This window comes from Rhincodon typus, chromosome 5 (assembly GCF_021869965.1).
Source record: "Rhincodon typus isolate 14 chromosome 5, sRhiTyp1.1, whole genome shotgun sequence".
NCBI classification, from domain to species: domain Eukaryota; kingdom Metazoa; phylum Chordata; class Chondrichthyes; order Orectolobiformes; family Rhincodontidae; genus Rhincodon; species Rhincodon typus.
Genome location: NC_063336.1, coordinates 59,422,316 through 59,436,873, shown reverse-complemented (window position 1 = coordinate 59,436,873; position 14,558 = coordinate 59,422,316). Strand labels below are relative to the sequence as shown.

Here is a 14,558-nt window from a genome sequence, read left to right as displayed (position 1 = left end):
ATAGGCCCAGGATGGACATGTCGTCTGAGGAATGGGAGGGGGAGTTGAAATGGTTCGCGACTGGGAGGTGCAGTTGTTTATTGCGAACCGAGCGTAGGTGTTCTGCAAAGTGGTCCCCAAGCCTCCGTTTGGTTTCCCCGATGTAGAGGAGGCCACAACGGGTACAGCGGATGCAGTATACCACATTAGCAGATGTGCAGGTGAACATCTGCTTGATGTGGAAAGTCTTCTTGGGGCCTGGGATGGGGGTGAGGGAGGAGGTGTGGGGGCAGGTGTAGCACTTCCTGCGGTTGCAGGGAAAAGTGCCGGATGTGGTGGGGCTGGAGGGGAGTGTGGAGTGGACAAGGGAGTCACGGAGAAAGTGGTCCCTCTAGAAAGCAGATAAGGATGGGGAGGGAAAAATGTCTTTGGTGGTGGGGTCGGATTGCAGATGGTGGAAGTGTTGGAGGATGATGCGTTGGATCCGAAGGTTGGTGGGGTGGTACGTGAGGGGGATTCTTTTTTGGTTGTTGTTGCGGGGATGGGGAGTGAGGGATGAGTTGCGGGAAAAGCGGGAGACACGGTGGAGGGCGTTCTCGACCACTGAGGGGGGGAAGTTGCGGTCCTTGAAAAACGAGGACATCTGAGATGTATGGGAGTGGAATGCCTCATCCTGGGAGCAGATGCGGCGGAGGCGAAGGAATTGGGAATAGGGGATGGCATTTTTGCAGGAAGGTGGGTAGGAGGAGGTGTATTCTAGGTAGCTGTGGGAGTTGGTGGGCTTGAAATGGATATCGGTTTCCAGGTGGTTGCCTGAGATGGAGACAGAGAGGTCCAGGAAGGTGAGAGAAGTATTAGAGATGGTCCAGGTGAACTTAAGGTTCCTTGTCCGCGGGTTTTATGGTGAGGTTGGGATTGGAGCGGAGGGAGTGGAGGGAGCGGAGGGCTGGACGTTCTGCGGGAGAGAGGTTGGAGTGGGTGAGAGGGGTGGAGAGGTTGAGGCGATTGATGTCTCGACGGCAGTTGGAGATGAAGAGGTCGAGGGAGGGTAGGAGGCCTTGGGGTGGTGTCCAGGAGGAGGGGGTGTGTTGGAGGCGGGAGAAGGGGTCAGTAGAGGGAAGGTGTTGGTGAAGTGGATGAACTGTTCGAGCTCCTCGTGGGCGCACGAGGTGGCGCCGATACAGTCATCAATGTAACGGAGGAAGAGGTGGGGTTTAGGGCCAGTGTAGGTACGGAAGAGGGATTGTTCCACGTAACCTACAAAGAGGCATGCATACCTTGGGCCCATGCGGGTACCCATGGCCACCCCTTTGTCTGTAGGAAGTGGGAGGAATTGAAAGAGAAGTTGTTGAGGGTGAGGACGAGTTCGGCGAAGCGGATGAGGGTGTCAGTGGAGGGGGACTGGTCGGGCCTATGGGACAGGAAGAAGCAGAGGGCTTTTCGGCCATCTGTATGGGGAATGCAGGTGTATAGGGACTGGACGTCCATGGTAAAGACGAGGTGTTGGGGACCGGGGAATTGGAAGTTCTGGAGGAGGTGGAGGGCGTGGGTGGTGTCACGGACGTAGGTAGGGAGTTCCTGGATTAAGGGGGAGAAAATGGAGTCCAGATAGCTGGAGATAAGTTCGGTGGGGCAGGACCAGGCGGAGACAATGGGTCGACCAGGGCATTCAGGTTTGTGGATTTTGGGAAGGAGATTGAAGCGGGCCGTGCGGGGTTGGGGAACGATGAGGTTGGAGGCTGTGGGTGGGAGGTCACCTGAGGTGATGAGGTTGTGGATGGTTTGGGAGATGATGGTTTGGTGCTCGGGGATGGGGTCATGATCAAGGGGGCGGTAGGAGGAGGTGTTGGAGAGTTGGCATCTGGCCTCGGCGATGTAGAGGTCAGTGCGCCATAGTACAACTGCGCCTCCCTTGTCCGCGGGTTTTATGGTGAGGTTGGGATTGGAGCGGAGGGAGCGGAGGGCTGGATGTTCTGCGGGAGAGAGGTTGGAGTGGGTGAGGGGGTGGAGAGGTTGAGGCGATTGATGTCTCGACGGTAGTTGGAGATGAAGAGGTTATGGGAGGGTGGGAGGCCTTGGGGTGGTGTCCAGGAGGAGGGGGTGTGTTGGAGGCGGGAGAAGGGGTCAGTAGAGGGAGGGTTAGGTTCACGGTTGAAGAAGTAAGCGTGGAGGTGGAGGCGGCGGAAAAACTGCTCTATGTCCGAACGTGACCGGTATTCGTTGATGTTTGAGTGGAGGGGTACAAAGGTGAGCCCTTTACTGAGGACTGACCGTTCATCCTCAGTAAGGGAGGGGTCTGGGGGAATGGTGAAGACTCAGCAGGGCTGAGTGTTGCTGTCTCCTCTGGAGCTGCTGCCTGTGGAGGCAGTGGGTGGAGCGACATTGGCGTCGGCTGTGGGCGGAGTTACGTCGGCGTCGGTGGTGAGCGGGATTGCGTCGGTGTCAGCGGCGGGTGGAGTTGCTTCGGTGTTGGTGGTGGGTGGGGTTGCGTCGGTGTCGGTGGCGGGCGGGGTTGCGTCGGTGTCAGCGGCGGGCGGAGTTGCGTCGGTGTCGGTGGTGGGCGGAGTTGCGTCGGTGGTGGGCGGGGTTGCGTCGGTGTCAGCGGCAGGCGGGGTTGCGTCGGCGTCGGTGGTGGGCGGGGTTGCGTCGTTGTCAGCGGCGGGCAGAGTTGCGTCGGCATCGGCGGTGGGCGGAGTTGCGTCCGTGTCGGTGATGGGCAGAGCGGCGTCGGTGGTGGGCGGAGCGGGGTAGGCGGCGGCAGCAGCGGTGACGGTAGGCGCGTCTTCAGTGTCTGTGGTGTTGGTCTCGGAAATGGAGGCGGTGGCATCAGCAGTGATGGCATTCGCTGTCCCGGAAGTGGGGTACCCGGTGTTGGCGGATGTGACGTCATCTGTGGGTTCTCCGACAGTGGCCTCATGGCCAATGGCGGCAGGCACATTGTGGGGAAGGTCCTGGGTACGGCTGGGGATTTGGGGGTGGAGGAGGCCTGTGTTGGGTGACAGGCACCAGTACGTTTACTGTACTTACGGTTTTTAGTGTCCAATAAAGCTGAGTAGAATTGTGAGTTCAGGTTGTGGATCCTACGAAGAATAAAAAACAGGGGAGGTCCTTTGCAGGTCTGGGAGAGGGAGGCTCTGAGCTGGGGTAGGCTTGATTGTAGTGCCCGGAGATGCCGGCGCATCGCTGCGAGTGTGTGTTTCAGGAGTCGCAGGGAGAAATGCTTCTGAAGGATCTCAATGCTATGAATGTAGACATTGTCACGGTTGGGGCCAAATTGGGAAGGCCTGAATGTGGACTGTAGTCCATTGGGGATGATCTGGTTCTGTAGGCAGGTACTAAGAAAGGTGATGGGGCTGTAGTACCTGGTTTGCTTCAGGACATGGTCGAGCAGTTTCAAGACCGAAGAGATTACGACAGAGTTGCAGTGGGAGAGAGATCCCCTGAGGTTTGTCTGGAGGGAGGCTAGGCATGTCTTCAGGCTAGGCATCCTTAGAAGATGCTTCGCAGTGGGGTTAAAATTGTATCAGAGATAGTAGGAACAGCAGATGCTGAAGAATCTGAGATAACAAAGTGTAGAGCTGGATGAACACAGCAGGCCAAGCAGCATCATAGGAGCAGGAAGGCTGACGTTTCGGGCCTGGACCCTTCATCAGAAATGGGGGAGGGGAATGGGGTTCTGAAATAAATAGGGAGAGAGGGGGAGGCGGATAGAAGATGGATAGAGGAGAAGATAGGTGGAGAGGAAACAGACAGGTCAAAGAGGCGGAGATGGAGCCAGTAAAGGTGAGTGTAGGTGGGGAGGTAGGGAGGAGATAGGACAGTCCAGGGAGGACGGACAGGTTAAGGGAGCGAGATGAGGTTAGTAGGTAGGAAATGGGGGTGCGGCTTGAGGTGGGAGGAGGGGATAGGTGGGAGGAAGAACAGGTTCGGGAGGCGGGGACGAGCTGGGCTGGTTTTGGGATGCGGTAGGGGGAGGGGAGATTTTGAAGCACTACTGTGCACAGCTGTGCGAAATGGAAATTTTGCAAGGGTAGTGTGTTATTGGCATCAAAAACGAAAGACCACATTTCAGGCATTCTAATCCCCACTTGTCTTATCAGGACATCTTATGGCATTGCGAACCTGAAACAGCCTCTCCTCGTGAAAAACACCATTATGCCCCGATATCCCCAAAAGACGTCTGGTGGCAGTCACACTGGTGATATTTCTCATTAAAGACTGTATGCATCAGATAAATATCAAGTGAGTCATCACTACAATAATGACTTAATCTTCAGAGACCAGGCTATATTAATTGTGCAAAATATTGCATGTGAAATGAACTTAGACTCATTTTCCTGAGCATGAGCATTTTTTTTATGAATTAAAGTAATTTAGTTCAAAGAGCTGGAAGGCGTGAATTTATACCATTAATTCCATTAGATACAGACAATAAATCCTTGTACAATTAACTACTACTATTTAATTTTATAAACTAAATCCCATTTTAATCAGAAAAGGCTGTTTAATCCAAACTGTTTTAATCAACTTTAATTTTAATCCAGAGGAGAAATCTGACATACTTCAGTGTGTCATACTTATTTTTACGCAGATGCATTTGCATTGTTTAAAAATAAAACTCATAATTCTTTAAAGACAAACTTGAACTGGCTTCTTATGCAAAACACCTGCTGTTTGGAGCTTATTCACATTTTAACACGTTACACTTGGCTTCAAAAGCTAATTACATTTGTAACAGGTTTCCTTTGTCAACATCAGTGATGAACAGCTTCGAGTAAACCAGATGAATCTTTATTCCTGCAGAAAAATGAAAGCCCATTGAGACATAATGGGACAAGTGAAGCTGAAAGAAAAGTAATCATTGGATGCCAGTTAAAATTATCATCAGGTAATGATGTAGGCAAAGCTGATATTTATTTGAGACTTGAGCCTTTACATTGATGCAACCTATAAAAGTTAATAAAATGCAAATCTATAGTTGTCCGATAACATTTTAAAATTTTCCAATGCTTTTCTGCAGAAAGTATAAACCTGCCTTGCTTTATTTGCATTAATAAACTTCTAGGGGATGCAACTGTGCTTGATAGCACATGCGATTTGGACATTATAAGACAGCTTATGAATTCAAAATGGCAGCCCATGGTGCAAGCTCATATTTCTAACGGAAAGCACATTGAACAACATACTTAGAAGAAAGGGATAATGGACATGAATCATTATTCAACATGATTGCTAAATTACAGGTCAAATTCTGTGACACCGACATATTTTAAAGTACATGATAAGGGATCTAAGTATGATGAATAACCAACACAACAACACAAGTATGCAAAAGATTGGCAGATAGCTCACCAGATAGTGAGATCATATACCAGCTCTAATGCAAAGAACTCAAATCCAGACTTTGAGGCCTCAGGCTACTGGAAAACGCTCATGCGTACATATGAAGAAATTCTAGATGAACTGGGTAGGTTGCTAATGAGCTGATGCACAATGGCTTGGAGCATTGATGATTCTAGCACCAACTTGTGCTAGAACTTTATCTGGAACATGAAGACCATTCTATTCTATATGTCACTTCAGATGGTATCAGTGAATGTGACCACAACATAAACCAACCACAGCACAACCTTCCCTCAACCCATTCGCAAGTTCTGCACTTGCCCTTGTTACTTTTAGACTTTTTCAATGAAATTATTAGGCTGGGGCAAGGACTGTATTCTATATAGAGCTGATATTCACAGAAATGAACACAACAATGGTGTCCATTATATGGCACTTCCACTAAAAAACAATAGTTCAAAAGGCTGCCATCTTGCCTCTGGATGCTAGTATTAATAGATGCTTCAAGGGCATCGTGTCATGCTGAATTCTGCCCTCATGCAAAGCTGTAGGAATGCTGAAACACAATACAATGTGAATGACCCTGGTTCCACTGGACAGATATCTGCTGTTGTCTGACAGGATTGGCAGTAACAAGTAGGGAAGAACGGTAACAGGAAGTCAAAGCAGAAGAGAGCCTTGTTCTTGATAAACAGAGTATGTTCACTGCATAGTACTTAGTAGTTAGTTACATTACATCTGAGTTACATGAAAGTCCCCACTCACCCACCACCCTGTGCCTCTGTGCCCCACACTCAGTCAGACCAGATTGCTCATGTAGATTTTAGTTGGACCTTCAAAACCTAAAGCTACTCAAGGTCAACTATAATGGTTATCTTCAGTGTCCTCTATGGAAGTGTAGCAGCTTCCACCTTTCATGCAAACTAGATGAGTAACATCCATTGTTGTAGGAGTGATTCTTCGCTAAGGTATTTTACTTATTATCAATGAGAAAGCCTGTGTCCAATTCCATTACAAGTCTTGCTTTGTTTCCCTTTTGAGTTCACTGGTGGTCAGGATTTGACCACATTTCTGGTCAAAGAAGCATGTTTAAGACCGGGAAGCCTGGGGAGTCAGATTCAACCAGGGCTTCCAAAAGGGAATTGGAAATGCCACTTAAAGGGAAAAAAATAGGCCTACAGAGAAAGATCTATAGAGGGAGTGGTTGAGCTGAAATGCTCTTCAGTGAGCCAGCGCAATGTTGGCAGGGTCAATGGCACCCTTTTATGCTTTAAACATTCTGCAATTCTATGATTCTTTATTTGGACAGGTATGTTGGATAGGTCAGGAAGATCACTCACCAACCTTCCCACTCACCTTTGAGCTCACTCCTATAATTAAGTGTGAGTGGGCATTGAAATTGGCAGTTCACCCACCATATGTTAAAAATTGATTAAGAGCCCACTGAGCTTGCTCAAAGCACAATTATCCATAATAACACTTTGCCCACACCATAAAATGGTAGGCCTAGGCAGGTAGTTGGGAATTAGTTTTCTGTTTCTCTTCCTTTTAAGGCATTACAACGGTAGGAAGGAAAGGTGTGTTGTCTACCATGGGGGTTAGTCTGCTTATTGGGAGCACCATCCCTGCCCAAGAGGATCATACTCCCTTCATTCTTGGCACACATTTTAAAACTCCAAACCCCTCCAACATGGCCCATTATTCTCTCCCTTAGGTAGGATGTTTTTCAGCACCTTATGTCCCCCTGACCCACATTACCCTGGAATCCATCAGGCCTTCTTTTTGAGCCTGCCTACAGTCCCTCAGTGCACATTCCAGAAGTCTAGCACTACCAGGATAGCTGGAACTACCAAGCAGCTCCAATGGGTAGTACACCCTCCCACTGAGGGGCAGATGCACAACGATCCATCAATTTAGCCTGCCTGCAATGCTTTATGGCCGTGGGGCACCTTGTTGTTGGCCTTTCATCTCACTACCTATGTATCTGTCCTGGGTTCTACATGGATTGGGCTCATGATCATTCTGTTCCTTCTTTGGAGCAAAGATCACCATTCTTGATCCCGCTTGATCGGCTTAATGGTTAGCACTGTTGCCTCACTGCACCAGGGACCCGGGTTCAATTCCAGCCTCGGGTGACTGTCTGTCTGGAGTTTGCACATTCTCCCCATGTCTGCACAGTTTCCCCCACAGTCCAAAGATGTGCAGGTTAGGTGGATTGGCCATGCTAAGTTCACCTAGTGTCTAGGGTGGGAATTGCAGAGATAGGGTAGGGGGTGGGTCTGGGTAGGATGCTCTTCAGAGGGTTGGTGTGGACTCGATGGGCAGAATAGCCTGCTTCCACACTGTAGGGTTTCTATGAACACTCTTTCCATGTTGTTGTATCTTATTCCATTCTAATTTCATTCCCATAACAATGTCAGCATAGCATGATCTCCTCCAAGTCTCCTTCACTGGAGCAATGGCAATCTTGTTTCTTTCAATCCTTCCCAGATAGTGGGCTGGATACTTTCCTTGAGGGAAGGCCATATAAGGATACTGGTGTAACTCCATTTGCCCATGTGTTCTATATGGCACAAAAACAAAGTTCTAGTTTGCGTTCAGTACCAGTTCAAGGATGCAAATTCAGTACTAAGCTTTATATAGCTGAACAATAATGTGTACTTACTCTTAAATCTATCCTGAGATCTCACAGGGAACTTTCGCATAACTCAAGTTTAATGTAACCTTGCTGTCCTTCGTAATAAACCTACTGTGTGTCAAGACCAATACTCTCTTCTGTCCAGGACATCATGTGAGCATCCTTCGCCAGTAGATATCAGTAACTCAGACTAATACCAATAACAAGGGTTGGTGGCAATGGACCTACCCCAATGCACTTCAGATAGTATCAGTGAACATGACCACAACATATACGAACCACAGCAGAACCTTCCATAAACCCATTCACAAGTTCTGCACTTGCCCTTGTTACTTCCAGACTCTCTCAATGAAAGTATCAGGCTGGGGTAAGGATGTTGGGCTGGAGTGGGGAAATTGTTCCAGTAAAATATGTCCACACAAATGTTGGAAACAAAGTCAAAATCCTATGAACAATGAAAAATTAGAATATGTCACAATTTTCATCATTTACGCTCTCGTCGTACTTAAAGGGATGTCTGATGTGTGAAGTGTGGAGGAGATGTACAGAAATGAAAGAACCAGAAGGCAATGAGTTCAAACACAGGGTGATCAGATTGTAGTGACCAACCATGCTTTTAAAACTTTACAGTTCTTTTTAACCTATCTGTGGGCATCAGTAGCCACAGCACAACTAAGAGACCACAGGCAATGACCCCTCTGTGACCAAGATTAGGGAATATAATTTATTCAAATAGCCTCAAAGTAGAAGATCAGCCAGGATAATTGATGCATATTTGCAACTGGATGAAGTCCCACACATTACACTTTGGGCAAACCTTGGCAACAGTATCACCATAATTTTAACTAAGACTTCTGCTTCTAACATTTCATCCAGCTTTCACTAATGAAGTATTTTTGGATTTACTATCCACTCTCAACTCAACTGGAGCTCTCACGCCTCCAAGAAGCTTTTCTGTGTCAAGAATCAATTTTGTTTTCCCCTTCCGGTAGTTGAAAGTTACTCTCATTATACATAAAGGTTGCTGTCTGCCATTTCTGGACATAAGACAAGAAAAAGCTGGGCCCAGTCAACGCACGATTTGGGATCATTTAGTGATCTCCAGGTATAGGTTAACCCCTTCTTGTGATCTTCTCAAAATATCAGAATTATATGACCTTCCCTCGACACTGTATTCTCTGGCATAAAAAGTAATGTAGACAGCAAAACATTGCATGTGCATCAACCGAATGGCTGTGTCTCAAATCTGAATGGAGTAGTCTTCAGTCAAGTCAAGGGAGACACTCTTCAGTTATGGTCAGGGTAGCAAATCAAGATTAGCCTCCATTATGAATCCAGGGGCTTGGACATGGTCAGTTTGTCACTTGGGGCAGTGAAGCTCAGGGGCTTCGTATCTCTACAGTCCAGGTGTGTGCCATAGCCAGCTTTGTAGGTCCAGTGCAACCAGTCTGGGGAATCGTGGTAAGTCAATCAAGGAGTTGAATACAGAACAGTAAGGAGTCTTGTCAATCATGGGTCAGGGCAGTTTGTCAAAGTTGGTCAAAGAGTGGGCCACAGTCAGTTTTGTGTATCTGTCCACTAAAAATCAAGGGGGCATTATCAGGAGCCACTGACACGGGTAGAAGCTGGGGAAGTTAATTGTAGGGGATTGGAGGCAGAATGCTGGAATGCAGAGGGGATGCAGGGAGCCTGTCCTGCAGTGGAGCCTCTTGGTCTTGGAGTTTTGGTTGAACAATCCCAAGACTGTTTGTGGCTAGTTGTCCCAAAAATGCAGAGTGTGTCTTCTGCTTGTATTGAGGGGTGAGGGTTGCAGGCAAGTATATGATCCAGGCACCTTTGGAGTGTCCAGAGGGAAGAATTCTGGGAGGTTTCTACGTCGTTTCTCTTCTGGGTGTGTGCCTACAGGCACCACTCAGTTTCCATATGAAGAAGGGCACCCAGAACAAGACCAAGGACCCTCATCCTTCTGTCACCTTGCTGTTGGTGCTGAGTGCCAATAGCTAGAGAGATAGAGTACAGGGCTGTGCATCAGCCACTCACTGTGGGTGCTGTGCTTGGTTCTCCATGGCAGCTATCAACCTGTCTATCGTTTGAGCATCCCAACACACTCACATTCCAGAGGCAGCATGGTACAAACAGTGTTGGTGGAGTCCTCCAACCTTTGACTCAGTTTACCCAGTGCCATTAACAAACCAGCCTCCTTGCGTCTTGTGCACTTCCATGAAGTTAATTGCTAACAGTGTGGGTTCCTCTCCTGGCTGGGTCTGAGTAGGCGCCTGGTCTCTGATAGTCCCCAGAGTAGCAGAGGCCAGGGTTTTCATTCGTTAGCCAGCTGTGATGATGTGGCAGCGGTATGCTGACCAGAATGTGCTCCCAATTCTGATCTAGCTAAAATCTCATAACAGTTTTTGAAAGATCCCTGGAGATTCCAGCAATAGGGAGTACATTTGCCTATGGTGAGGGCAGATATGACGAGAGATGTACCATCAAGAGGTACTGCATAGATAATCAGCTGAGTTTTGGAAAATGGCATGAGACATCTTGCTCGGGCTCACAGAGAGACACCTTTCATGAAATTCACTGAAATTGACTGATTTCTGGTTAACTCCATTCCTGAGGATACCCTGAAGAATTCTACTTCTCAACCTGTCCCCCTGCCTGAGGTGTGGTGACCCTTAGGTTTAACACCACCAGTTGTCTCTCTCTCCCTCCCCCACCCCCCATCTCTCTCTCTCTCTCTCTCTCTCTCTCTGTCATGAGAAAGAAGCCTATGGTCTGGTGCAACGATGGTGACTTTTAAAAGTTCAGCCCAATGTCTAACTACTTTAACTTGTACCTTGTTGCTGTTATGCAGTAAACTGCATCTTGTCAAGCCAAACGTCTCTTTTCAGTGAGACTCACTTTCACCACTGCAATACATTTAGACACTCATTAATATTAGGGAACGAGGAAAGGTAGCAGTATCCTTCCACCCACAAATATTACATCATCGAATACAAGAATCTTCTTGATGCTGCACATAGTCTTCTTGGCAGGGGTCCACTCTATTAAAATAATTACACGTCTCCTCTTCTGGCTTCTAGCCATTAATGCATGAATCCAAGTTGACCCCATTTATGTTAGGAGGCAGCCTGAATACCTTGACTTCTGAGGTGCATTGTTGGCAAGGCCTTGGATTACTTTGAGGACTGAGGTTGTAGGAACTGTCAATTTAGGGAATCCCCAGCTCCCTTTCTAACACTGTTGTCTCTCTAGAGCCTAGTTAGAGGCTTTGTTCCTTAACCAAGCCAATGGCCATATTCCTTGCCCTTTCAACACTGCCTGCAGAATTATAATGGAGAGATTTTCAATTGACTTTTGGAATCTACTTCTACCTAAATGCCAGACATGCATTTCCCTCTTCTTATTTCCATTTCGATTACTGCTGAACTCTCCTTCCCCAATTGACTTCTGTGAACGATGGAATCATAAAATCTCTACAGCATGAAAGCAGGCCATTCGGCCCATCAAGTCCACACCAACCCTCCGAAGAGCATCCCGCCCAGATTCAACTCCTACCCTATCCCTACATTTCCCATGGCTGATCCACCTAACCAGCACCCCCTGGACACTACGGACAATTTATCATGGCTAAAACACCTAACCCATGCATCTTTTGGACTGTGGGAGGAAACCAGAGCACCCAGAGGAACCCCACTCAGACACTGGGAGAATGTGAAAACTCCACACAGACAGCTGCCTGAGGGTGGAATCGAACCCAGGTTCCTGGCACTGTGAGGCAGCAGTGCTAACCACTGAACCATCATGCTGCCCAAAGTGATGGAAGAGGCAGGAATGGTGGCACTAATCTTTTATTGAAAAATCATGAAGAAGCTTGTAATAATCTCTGGGAAATAATTCAAATGTATCTTGGTTAAGTGAGGTCGCTTGGCTTTTCCTCTCTTCAAACTTACACTGAGAGCATCACCAGGACACAGTCTCTATCCTTCAAAGAGTGTTTCATGTGCTTCCAGAACTGCAGTGTTCTTTTACTGCCTCAGAATCATCAATATTTTGCTTACTGCAAGTTCCATATCAGTGACAGCAATTTCACCAAGATACCCTGGTGCATTTTGAATTCAAGTCTCAACTTGTAAGGAATTCATTACATAAAGGATGATCATGGCCTCATCATCAACACAGTTTCCTATTGCATTTCCCTCTTTCCCAATTCATCATAACTATAGACTTACCAATCTCTATTCCCTTACCTTTGCAACCTGCATGAGTTCAAAACCCAGGTTTGGTGCCATATGGTCACTTTTGATTTATAACACTTTTAAAAACATTTCATCAACTGTCCATTGTCCTATATCAACAATCTTCACTCTTCATCTTTTTTAACAAAAAAAACATAACTACTAATTATTTTCTTACATTACACAATCCGAGACAACGCACACAAATCTCTGTAGCAGTTCTTCATATCATCTATTGTAGCTTTTATGGAAAAGTTCAGAAACCCTATTAAAATGTGCTAAATGGTGTTCACATTTTCCAAAAGTTTCTGTGATCTTCCTGTGAAATTTAAAGTGGGTATATGGGAGAATATCTATACGATAAACACCTCCGCTATATAAAATTACACTAAGTGGACTGCTGAAAGGAAATGGGTACTTACTGCAAGGATAACTTGTAGTGAACTATGTGCCACCTCTATATACTGGTATTCTAGGAGGCACCCTCTGATATAAATGTAGCGGTGATCCTCCGGTACCCATTCTGGAGTATCAGTTATAGTCGCTACTGCACATCCTGGTCCATTCTCCATCCACCAAGAGCGATGCATAGAAATGTTAAAAGTCATAATCAGGTCAGTATCCTGTGACAGAAAAAGATGACGGATTTAAAATGATGTTGAAATGTATTGTATCCTGTGATACAACGTGGTGAACATTGGCAATTAGTAAAATCTCCATTTTTTAAAAATCATTTGTGGGATGTGGGCTGGCCAGCATTTTTTGCCCATCCCTAGTTGCCCTTGAGAAGGTGGTGGTAAGCTGCCTTCTTGAACTGCTGCAGTCCACCTGCATAAGTTTACCATAAGACAAAATCCTCCTGCTTAAATTCTTTGAAAGTTAGTTTTAAGTGAACAAATTGCACCTTGTTTCAGTGAGAAAATAGCAAAATACTGACAGAAAAACATTTAAATGTATAGCATAATCACATATTTGTTATGTAAGTGTATCATGGCATATTTAACAATAAGTAAGTCGGCTGCCACGATATAATTGAATAATTTCAGTTTGAAGAGCTGAAGGACAGATTTGAGCAGGAGGGAAGATGGAACCTTGGAAAGGAATACTCTACTTCCAGAGATTCTTTGCTGTAGTTCCTGGCATATTGTTAGATATACACCTGTTCGTATGAACTGGGCCATCCCTATCATTGGTGGCTTCATATCTAATATGGTGATCCTGGCTAAAATCAGATACTTAAGTTCAAAAACAATTATTTTTGTGTTGTATATTCTATGTAATCCTATGTTGGTAAATCCATTATTGAATATTGGTCTCTCTACAGCATTAAATTTGGGTTCTTCACAAAGCCCAGAACATGTGTCTGTTTGCAGCAGATGAGATCTACTGGGGTGTATCTGATATTATGCCAAAGATACTTCAGGACGTCCGTTGCAAATATCCTCAAGTTGTTTAATAAGACTGATGAAGGCCAAAGAAACCTTTACTCCTAAATACCCCGGTTACAGATCTGGCCATAAATTCTGACTCTCACACTCTCTGAGCCCATCGATGTCAGAATTTTATCCTTGAGTGAAATTTCTATGTTGTTTATTTTCAAGAGTACCTTAACCCTGGGAATTATGATCCTTCTATTATTTTGCTTTACAAGGAATTATGGGGAATAATTTCTGCTACAAGTGGTTTAAGACCCAGACAGAAGCGAATTAACAATAAATAATATACAACAGAAACTCATATATTGCTTGATCCTTCTTGACATTCAACATGTTAAGGGAGCTGCTAACCATCTCTCTTAATATAGACTTTAAAACATAAGCTCACTTTTCATACCATGATATATTACAATTCATGCTGCTTGTCAGATAACATGAAGTTGGTTGGCTTGCCGAGCTGGTTTGTTGTTCCGCAGATGTTTTGTTACCATGCTTGGCAACATCCTCAGTGCAGCCTCTGATGAAACGTCAGTGTGTTTTCCTGCCTGGTTTTTAAACTTTGGGGTCCGTTGCGACGGATTGCCTCACTTCCGGGTTTCCTCCGTAGTGGAATGTATATGGGGTCGAGTACAATGTGTTTATTAACAGCATGTTTCGTGGAGTGCCATGCTTCCAGGAATTCTCGTGCTTGGCTCTGCCGAGCCTGTCCCAGGATCTTGGTGTTGTCCCAGTCGAAGTCATGGTTCTCCTTGTCCATGTGGATTGAGATGAGTGAGTATTGGTCTTGTCTTTTTTTAGCCAGTTGGTGTTCATGTACTCTTGCTGTTAGTTTCCTTCCTGTTTGTCCAATGTAGTGTTTCTCGCAGTCTCTGCAGGGGATCTTGTAGATGACATTGGTCCTGTCCATGGCGAGGAGTGGGTCTT

At 46.2% G+C, this 14,558-nt stretch overlaps 1 protein-coding gene across 2 annotated transcripts in view; it reads right to left on the bottom strand.

The window, feature by feature from the left end:
- Positions 1-14,558, bottom strand: part of nkain2 (sodium/potassium transporting ATPase interacting 2) — a 507,020-nt gene that overhangs the window by 91,069 nt on the left and 401,393 nt on the right. For both annotated transcript variants that reach the window (XM_048597243.1, XM_048597244.1), the window contains exon 4: positions 12,621-12,821. In XM_048597243.1, coding sequence (XP_048453200.1) covers positions 12,621-12,821 — 201 coding nt within the window. The remainder of the gene's footprint in view (positions 1-12,620; positions 12,822-14,558) is intronic.